Source organism: Terrapene carolina, unplaced genomic scaffold (assembly GCF_002925995.2).
Source record: "Terrapene carolina triunguis isolate 2854851 unplaced genomic scaffold, T_m_triunguis-2.0 Scaffold23, whole genome shotgun sequence".
Classification (NCBI taxonomy): Eukaryota; Metazoa; Chordata; order Testudines; family Emydidae; genus Terrapene; species Terrapene triunguis.
Window position 1 is genome coordinate 2,170,652 of NW_020664374.1, and position 10,527 is coordinate 2,181,178.

A 10,527-nucleotide genomic window follows, 5' to 3' on the forward strand; every position below is an offset into this window, starting at 1 on the left:
CGGAGGCTTTTTCGCCTGGGGCGGCGAAAAAGCCAGAGCCGGCCCTGCTCCCGCCTTCCCCCACACCTACTAGGATTGTAACAAACTGGGAAATATCTGTGATATTTGTGATGAATTTGCCTCTGTATGTTTGTTTGACAGGTTACTAGCAATGGAATTCTATAAAAAGGGATGGTTAAAGAAACCAAGCAGGAAAGGCAAAACAATGACACAGCAATAGTCCTGGAGAAAACCATGGGGAAGATGTTTATTGGGCAATATCCTCTACCGGGCTCCAGACAAGCTGAGAATGGTTTACTCTTCCCAAGGCTAAGGCTAGGGTAAAGAGGATTCTAAACATTCGAGAACACCAGGCCTAGAAAAGGGTGGGGATTGACTGAAGGTATGTCTACACTGCAATTAGACCCCTATGGCTGGTCCATGCCAGCTAATGAAGACTCACAGGGCTTGGGCTAAGGGGCTGTTTAATTGCTGTGTAGATGTTCAGACTCAGGCTGCAGCCAAGCTCTGGGATGCTCCCACTTTGCAGGGTCCTAGAGCCCAGACTCCAGACCAAGCGTTTATACTACAGTTAAACAGCTCCTTAGCCCGAACCCAAGTCAGCTGGCATGGGCCAGCCACAGGTTTTTAACTGCAGTGTAGACATACCCTGAGTGACCAGAGTGTCAGTGAAAGCTGACTGGCTGGTAAGGAGACAGAGAGAGGCAGAAACCAGCAGGGGCAGTTTGGTGGAGGTAACTGGGCTGATTGCAATGCACAAAAGCTTTTAAGGAATGATTAAAGATTAAGTAAAAGGGGACATGTGTATATAAACCTTTACTGTTTTTACCCTTTGCTCTATGTGCTTGGTACCTTGGGGGAATCAATAAATAATGCTTTGTTCTGAAGAAGCCATTTTTGAGTCACTTTACCCACCCTGCTGGCCACAGGTCCCTGGAGGGAATGGACTGACAGATACCACACCTAGTTGGGCCTGTCACATTAACACAGCTGGTAAACAGGGGGGTTGCAGCCCAGAGACCCAGTCTAAGCGTGGTTGGACCGCATGGTTCCGCCCACAGTGAGGTGCAGAAAGCCAAGCATATCACCCAAGGGGTGCACTCACAAAGTGCTAACAGGAATCTAAGCTGCAGTTCATTTTGTAACCATGACAGAGATATTAAAGTTCTATTTGTTTGTTTCTATTTATGTTTGTTTCTCTCTCTCTCTCTTTTTTTTTTTTATCATTATGTCTGTTTCAAGATTAGCAAACCACAGGAGGTAAGCCGTATTATGGGAAGAGCACAAGCTTGCTTGGGTTTTACAGCCCTCAACTGATGCCAGGATTTAAAGTGACAGGTAATGCACAATGCTGAAAATAAAATGTCAATATTCTCCTCAAATAAACAGAATTACCTCTTCTTAAAATCAAAGTCAATCTGTTTTTAGTACCCCACTCAGAGCTGACTAATCTAAGTAGCCAAAAACAACAGAAGATACTTAAAGTACATAACAGACAATAAAAATCAGGGGAGAACAGCATATCAGTGCCATTTCCTATAACTTCAAAGACTGTTTGATTGCTAATCAGAGAGTAAAATGGCAGATATTTAGTTGATTAAAAGAGCTGCTTCAAACAATACATTTCAAGTTATCACAGAATCATGGCAATTAGAGATGGAAAGGACTCATTAAGACATCTTGAACATATTCTGTTGCTTTTCCAAAGCCAAATTACTGCAGCTACCTTTTAATGAAATCTGTGTTTATCACCTTCTCTTCCCATTTCACAGAAAATTTCAGTAGAAATAGTGCTTTAGCATTTGATTTAATTGAGCAGCTACTGATTAGCTTCTCAGAGATAGAGTAGCTGCTGATTATGGGGAAAGCACACAGTAACACTGATTATAATTTCTGAATATACTAGGCTGAGAGTAACAGGGATTATAAATAAGGAGGCTAATTTGAGGCAAAATATGCCAGTTTCTTAAAGCTTTACAACACTTTATTGGCTAAATATAATATTCATGAATGAATGTACTATTCACGTTAATCAGTAATGTGACTATACACAACTGATTTCTTTAAAATACTCAAACACAATGTAAAAGTTAAAACCATAAAAAGACAACTTTCTATTAAAGAAAGTATTACAAAAATAACTTCACCATTTTAGGGGTAAATATGATCTAAATATGGCTAGGTCACACAAAGTCTAAAATGGATGAACCCCTTCCAGGGTAAAAGGTCCAACAGGGCCTATATCCCTGTGCCTTTGTTCAAGGCTTTAGCCCTGTCTCTGGGCTCAGACCTCATCTCCGGGCTCAGACCTCATCTCCTTCTGGGCTAGCTTTAAGCCTGTGCCTGCCCTGATATAGAGCAGTGTCCCCAGGGCTTTCTCCCTGGAGATTCTTCACCTTCTTATTGCCCCAACGCTCCAGCAGGTCACTCCTTCACTTCAGTCCCCTTCCACTGGTAAAGTTCAACAAATGGTTGGCCCTCTGCAGGGTCTTCAGCCCTGTCCTTGGGCTTCTATTCCAGCCCTGTGCTTGGGCTTCTACATAAAATGTGTCCCCTTCTCAGGGCTTTGGCTACTTCACCAGTGGGGGGAGCCGGGCCCACCCACTACTCCAGGTACCAATCTAGGGACCCTGCAAATATCAGCCACATGCTGCTTTCCTTAATAGTGGCTGCTACTGCATTCCCTGGGCTGCTTCCCACTCTGTCCCATCACCTTCACCCAAGTTACCTTACAGTTACAGTCTTCGGGTTTTCTGTCTGTTCCTACTTGAGCAGGGTCTCTCCCCAGCCTCCTCGCATGGAGGATTTCACAACATTGTAGTCCTTCCTCACTCTTCTGGTCCCAGCCAGCAACTGACCTGCTCAGATTTTGCAGCTCCTTTTAACTGAGCCTGCTGGGCTCTGATTGGCTTCTTCCCTGCAGCCTTTCTAGGCAGACCTGGCGGACCCACCTTTACTGCTCCTTTTCTAGGGCAGGATGTAGTAGGACCACAAGGCCTCCAGCAGGGGACCTCAACAGGCCCAGTACACCCTGTCACGGGGACTCCTTGCAGAATGGCATTTTAAACAAAATATTACTGTATAACAACTCCAATTATACAATAAAATATCCATGAAAGCTATCACTTTAATTAGAAAAGAAATTCATTAAAGTGAACTAATTTCATTTCAAATAACAAACAGGTAGGTTATGAAAAAATTGCTGGATACCAAAGATTATAATAATATACTCCCAGTAGGCAAAGAAAGGTGGTAATCTTTTATAATTATACAAAATTACAATGGATTTTAAAGTTATGGGGCTTCACTCTCCCCTCTATAAAAAGAGATAATTACTCACCTTGTAATTATTTTTCTCTGAAGAGCTCATCCATGCAGGATTCTTATTCTTGGGCCTTGTGCAAGACAGACGGGAACTTCCTACACTCTTAGAGTTCTGGATCCTCCCTAACAGCAGTAGTAATGGAGGTCTCAGCCCACCTATCCTGTATACTTCAATTGTCTACTCAGAACAAGTTGGGAATTGGGTAAATTATCATTTAAACTTAGTGACTCTGTCACCCCACTGGTGTCTTTGATCAGCCAAGGAAGCTGAACCCTCCACTCCCATGGTGAGTAGGGTAAGCTATGACTATCACCAACCATTTTGTGAAAAGATGCAGCACTGAGGCCTGCCCAAAAGGCAAGACTCAAAATTAGTAGTGTAGTCCCCCTATGGCAAATCTTCCTTTATTTTTGAATATCCTTAAGTAGGCAGCTGCAGAGCACCTAGCCAGATAATTTCTTCTAAAAGATCACTGAAGGCTCCCATGGTAACCAGTAACTATTTCAGGGGTAAATATTGATTCAGTTCCCTGCGCCCTAAGGTGTTGCCAGATGCTTCTTTCTTTTTTACTATCAGGATATAACATCCTTTCCTTTCTTGCCTAGAAGCACAAGCTTAATAGCTTTTTTGGACATTAGGAATAGATTTCCTGCAACATCTCTTCCTGATACCCAGAGGTGGGGAAAAATCTTGATAATTTTTGAAAACTTGATTTTTGCAGTCCCACAGAGCAATTCCTAGGACTCTCATGTACAGGGGGACAAGGGCACACCTCAGGGTAAAAGGATCTTAATCTGCTCTGACGGGGATGTCCTGGCAAGCTACAGAAAGTGGTTGGCTGCTTATCTGCCCTAGTTGTATGCAGTGTTTTTGTAGCAATGCTGGTCCCAGGATATTACAGAGACAAGGTGAGTGAAAGAATATATTTTATTGGACCAACTTCTGTTGGTGAGAAAGACAAGCTGTGTAAGCTTGAAAGGGTATCTCTCTCACCAATAAAAGATATTACCTCACCTTATCTCTCCTATATCCCCTAGAACATACTGAAAAGCCATTGGCTTCTGCTGCTGTGAATGAGTATCCTGGGCAAAATGGGTATTGGCCTCCCTCGAAATCAAGTGTCAAGGCACAAGCCACCTTTCTAAGCGGTAGAACCTTTTCCTTCCCTCCCTTGAGGAGAGGGCCTAAGGGATAGGATACAAGCTCAAAACAAGCTCTCTCATTGATAAGGCAAGTCATTAGGTTTTTCTCTCGATCTCCAGGGAGGAGACTACAGCCACCCAGCCCTGGTGGGAGTCACTACCAAGACAGCAGATCTCATTACTGTATCAACTACATCAAATGCTGCCCACATCTGATGACAGGACAAATCAACACCCTCATGCACTTACCTTTTAAGTTACTGCAGAAAGGATCTGACCAGGACAGACAGCTATTCCTAAAGCTCAACCTGTACTTTGGCTATCACTCAAAAGATTGCCTCCAACCTTTGTATCCCAGCACTGAAGCACAGGCTTCTGGGGGGTGGTGCCATATGCTCAGCCTTCCTTTGCTTTGACCACGGTTGTCCAGACTACTAAGTTCTTGCAGGAGAAGGTGAGCAATCACCATCATTACGGAGGAGCACTTATTACTCAACCTTGTTCAAACAGGGCTAGCTGAGACAGGTATGTAACACCTTCTTCACCAGCGGGTGCCAGGGCACAGCAACTCTACTGGAGAGGGGATTCCAGTAGTTCAATTAAAGCCTCAGAGCAATGACTAAGGCTTTGAAAACATTGAAACAAAAGTCCGTAAGGTCAGCAAACTAAAAGACAAATTAAAAGGACTGGACCTGATTGGCAGATAGGAATGGCCACACCAGAAGAAGATAGTCCTTCCAATTCCTGTTTTGGGATGAAGAGCCACAACAGAAAGCTGGAGACAAAGCTCCTACAGTAAACTCTTTCTCTAACTGCAGACAAGAAAGAACTATTTGGAAGCTTCCAAAAGCAGCATTTAGACCGCTATATGGTGCAACTACCAGTGGGAGGATGGCAAATGGAAAGCTCATGCCCCAACCCATGACAGCTGCTTTAGGGACCAAAAACCTTTAGACCTTGGGAAGTTCCAAGGAACTTGTAGAACAAAAGGCCACGAGTGAGAATTCTGCACAAATGTTATTTTGCGTAGTTTAGATTATTTTAGAATTCTTCCCATGGTCACACCTCCTACAACCATAATGACCCAAACGAAAAACAAAACACACAACAATGATTTTTAAATTGCTGATAAGTCTATGTCAATTACGCCTCTCAGCACAATGAAAAATGCTTCATTAGGTTCAGGTGATGAAATCAGCATAATGTTTATTTACTGTGGTGGAAATTTCATATAATTTGCTGCACACCTTCAGTATGTACATAAATCTTAACAAATAACTAAAAGCAGTAGTGTCAGGAAAATCATTACTTGCAAAATAAAAAACAACCAAAACCAAACTATTAGTAAAATACTAACATTCAGAGATAGAATGAGGCTGTGTGGACCAATCTGTTTTCATACACACAACCTTATGGTACACGGCATTCATTTAATTTTAAACATTATCCAACTCAATGGCTATAAAAATATGATTTCATGCTCTAACTCACCAACAATCTCACTTGGCTCCTTGTTGTAAAGTTTTTTGTTCCAGTAAAGGAGTCTGAGGAAAGGAAAGGAGACCAGAAGAACAAGACAAATTCCAACAAACATATGTCCTGTAAATGCTGCAAAATCCAATCCCTAGGAGTAAAAATGCAATTATAAATTACAGATCAGTTATTTTCCTACATTACCTGAAAAAGTATTTGTCATTATGTACTTTACAATTCAGTGATTATATACACGTAACAAAGTAGGCAATAGGTAATTTCCAAGCATAGCTTATTTTGTGCTTCCCCAGTCTCAGGGAAATTATTATTAAATAAATTTCATGCCAACCAAACCAACTCAAAAATATTCCATTAAATTTCAGTGTATCAAAATAGTTCTTATATATTTACATACTAATTACCAGCTCCTGGCTCCACTGATGACAATATGAGTTTTTGCATCCATTTTACTCAAACCAAGACCTGTCCCAAATTCTACAATATGCTATTACAGCAAAAACATTCTCTAGCAATTAGAACACATTTTGCAATATTTTTTCTTCAATTTAGTATTTGTTTGAGTTCCTTTATACTTCCTGTATGACGGAGGCTTGGAACAGGGTCAAAAGCAGAATTCAAATATATAATGTAATGTTCGATATTTGGGGTGGAATTTTCCAAAGTGCTTAGTGTTGATCTAGCTCTGCTCCCATTAAAGTCAAAGGTAAAACTCCATTGACTTAAATGGAAGGAGAGTTGGGCCAATGCAGTGTGCTTTTGAAAACCTCACCCATTATTTCTTACCAAAAAAAAAATTCAAGTTTTGTCCCCTATTTATATTATATTGCTTTAATTTTAATAAAGGCCCTAATGACAAAGAGTTTCAACTCTAGATATTAGAAATATATTGATATCAAGGTTCCCTCCAGTATCCACAACAAGAGTTCTCTCAACAGGGAATCCCCACAAAGCCAGATTTGGGAGGAAGTTTTTTTTAAATATTATTTATTAAGGTACTGGACTACCACGCAAGAGATCTGGGTTCAATTCCCATCTCTCCCACAGACTCGCTGTGTGAAGTCATTTAATCTTTCTGTGCCTCAGCCTCAGTTAAAGCATCTTGCTGCTGTTGTAATGCAAATAATACATAGTAATAACATTTCCATGCAGAATCAGGGGCTGTTTACATCCTGAATTTTAAGACAGCTTGGACTTGCAACCTGAAATACACACTGTTAGGCTGCACCATACTCCCTATTGAGAGCATCTATGTGGAAAGCTCTCAGTTCGAGTATATATGATGTGGAAACATCCAGAGCAAACAAGACAGAGGCCCTCCCACGCAACCCCTTCCATCTTTTCAGAACAGATTGTATAAGTCAATCCTGTAAATGCTCATAAAGGCTGGTCTGGATACTTAGCAGGCATCAAATTAAGTTTCAAAGCTGAAGGAGAGAACATTATGAAGGAATCAATCTACAAACTTTTAAGAGATCTACCAAGAGTCATGTGAGCAAACAAAGACTTACAGGGCCAGATTTTTCAACATCTGCTCACAAAAACAGACATATTGTCCTGCATATATTTACATAATTACAGACATTTTGCATGAAAATGGGCCTAACTACCCAAATGTTTGCATAAGGGCCTCTTTCTTTAAAGATATGGACCACAAAAGAAGACAGAAAATGCTGCCACGTGAACCATGATTCAAGAGATATGAAGAAGCAGTAATTGGTTCTACACAGTCTAATCTAGAAGGTTTGCAGGTTTCCTATATAATCTGAAGAGATCCAGGAGTATGACTGGGATTGAATTGTATGCACTTTGATGCTGCACAAACCAATAATCCTCATTCCCAGGATAATACAATGACTGGGACACAGTTGGATGAGGAGTAAAACAGGAGAGATGATCAGAATATACCTAACCAAGAGCTACTGGAATAAGTCCAATTCTTTCAGTTTTCAACAGACTCTCAGAATGTAATGCACTTGAGACTTTTCATAGCACTGACAGCAATTTATCTATCTCAGTGCAAAGAAAGACAGCCCTTAGGTGGATCCTGTTGATAGGAGTTCTCGAAAGAGATAGTCAGAGTTAAAGGCACTTAGATTATTTACTACTTTTAAAATGAAAAGGGGAAAGGGGGACCTAAAACACACAGAAAACACCTTTATTTCTGATGATTGGATTAGACCAGAGTCATGTGTTATGGGAACATGGCAAAGATAAAGAATATGGTACCTCAGAGACCAGACCTTAGACTTTGATTTACAAAGTTTCCTTACATCTCTAGGTTTTGGATGTCTGCACCAGTGCTGAAAAGTTTTATCATCAATTGTAACGATGCAGAAACTTCTCAACAGAAAAACACAGTACAAGAAATACCTTTATATGAAACCCTCAAAATTAAATTCTTATGTGAAAAAGAAAAGCATAGCAATCAGGAAAAAAAATAAAATGCTGAAGTTGATAAGCAGCTCTCAAGTTTGATTGACAGCTGAAAGAAATTGAACTGAGATGGGGCTGTGCATACAGATACTTATTTTGAAGGGACAGTGTCAATTTATACTCTTTGAAATTCAAGACTAGGCACAAGGGCACAAGAGTTGACACAAAAGTCTCAGAAGTAAGGATTTGTGCACAACATCAGCAGAGGAAAATTATTTGCATCTTCTTGGTATTCCATCACAGCTGCTACTCAAGCTGCGCAGAGTGTTTGAGTAATTGGGCTGAATTTCGGGGTTTTGTTCAGCTCCAAAACTTTCTCCCATCAACCCTGCTTATTCTTTAAATCTTTTGAGAAGAGGACAGGCAATTCAACACCCAGCCCCACTGGCTAGTTTCCTTTGCTATCTTCTTCATACTTTGCATAAAGTCTGATGCTCCAAGCTCCCTTCGACACTGTGGACACTTTTCAGGACTGGGTGTGCAGCAGCCATACCAAGTAATATCAGAAAAAACAAGCAAGATTAAATTTAGCAAGATTTGCCCAGCAGTCAACTGACATTCTCTGAATTTCTTAGGAAGAAGAATACTACCTCCTCCTTGAAGATATAAGCAGAAGGAAGATGGGTGTGGAGGAATTGCAGGCAACAAAACTCTATGTTAGGGTGTAATCTAAGAACATCCCAATGCCAGAGAAAAAGGGACTCCCTGAGATCTAGTAGAGATTTTCAGCTGGCCTGATCAGTTCAGTGTATTCATTAATGTCAAACTTGATCTGATGTGTGTCAGGTAAAGCCGTGGTCCAGGGCCCGTGGTGGGGCCACAAGCTGGTTTCAGGTGGTCTGCCAAGCAGGGCCGGTATTAGACTTGCTGAGGCCCAGGGCAGAAAGACAAAGCCCCACCGCATGGGGCTGAAGGCCATGGCACTGAGCCCTGCCAACCAGGGCTGTCGCTGAAGTCTGAGCAACTTAGCTTTGCAGGACCCCCTATGGTGGGGGGACCCGGGAAACTGCCCTGATCACTACTCCCCAACACTGGCCCTGGCTTTTTTATGCAGAAAAACAGTTGTTGTGGCACAGGTGGGCCATGGAGTTTTTAAATAGCATGTGGGGGGGGGGCCTCAGAAAGAAAAAGGTTGAGAACCCCTGAGGTAAGGTATCATTGAAAAAGTAATAACACACTGATTATTAATATTCTTGTGTGTTATATGTACGGTAAAAGCCCATGGGATCGTAAAAATGTGAAGGATGTGTGGGACTAAAATGTGTTTACCAGACAAGTCCGTGGAGTGAGTAAACAGATTTCTCCCAGGCAAAGGATGAGTTGACACTTCCAGACAGGTGTCATTGGAGTCTATTGGCAATCACATGTCAAGTGGCCATTCATTTGCATTGGAGGGGACAGGAACAGATCAATTTGCATTATAGCAGACACCCGTGGAGGAAGAAAGCAGCATGGGGCTTCCTTCACCACCAGACTCCCGGTCTCCTCTCTCACAGCTTGAATGAACTTCATTTTGTGCGGTAACCTCCAGAAGAATCCATTTAAAAAGTTCACTGGACTATGAAAGAGAGGGGCAAAGAACCCCAAGTTATCTTTCACCTAAGATGACAAAGGAAACTTGCGAAGAGATCCTGGCCAGAGAGAGGGGTGGTCAGTCATCTTGCTGGAAGAAGTGTGTGGTAAGAATCTTACCTGATACCTAGACAATAGCTTGTTAAAGTCGTAGCATTAGAAAACATTTTGAGTATTATTTGTTTGTAATCGTTTCAGTCTTTATCCCTTATACTTGATTTCACTTAAAACCTATGTCATTGTAATTAAATAAACTTGTTTTAATCTAAAGCAACCCAGTGCTGTGTTTGAATTGAAGTGACTGTTTACTTCAGTTACACTAATAAGCTGTGCATTTTGCCTCTTTAGAGGAGCAAACAAGTTTAGTATTCCTCTGAATGTTCCAGGAAAGGGCTGGACATTGCAGGGCATACGGTTTGGGGAAAAATTGGGACTGGGGGTATATTGAGGTCATTTCACCAGGTATAATCAAAGCTAATTGAAACCAGGGAGTGACTGTGTTGCTACAGGAGGCAAACTGCTGATGTCAGAGTGCTTGATGAGGGTTGCACAGCATACAGA

General features: G+C 41.5%; 1 protein-coding gene across 1 annotated transcript in view; it reads right to left on the reverse strand.

Annotated features, from left to right (window-relative positions):
• Positions 1 to 10,527, reverse strand: part of LOC112110517 (P protein) — a 365,580-nt gene that overhangs the window by 157,849 nt on the left and 197,204 nt on the right. The window contains exon 16 of the mRNA XM_026649002.1: positions 5,959 to 6,091. Coding sequence (XP_026504787.1) covers positions 5,959 to 6,091 — 133 coding nt within the window. The remainder of the gene's footprint in view (positions 1 to 5,958; positions 6,092 to 10,527) is intronic.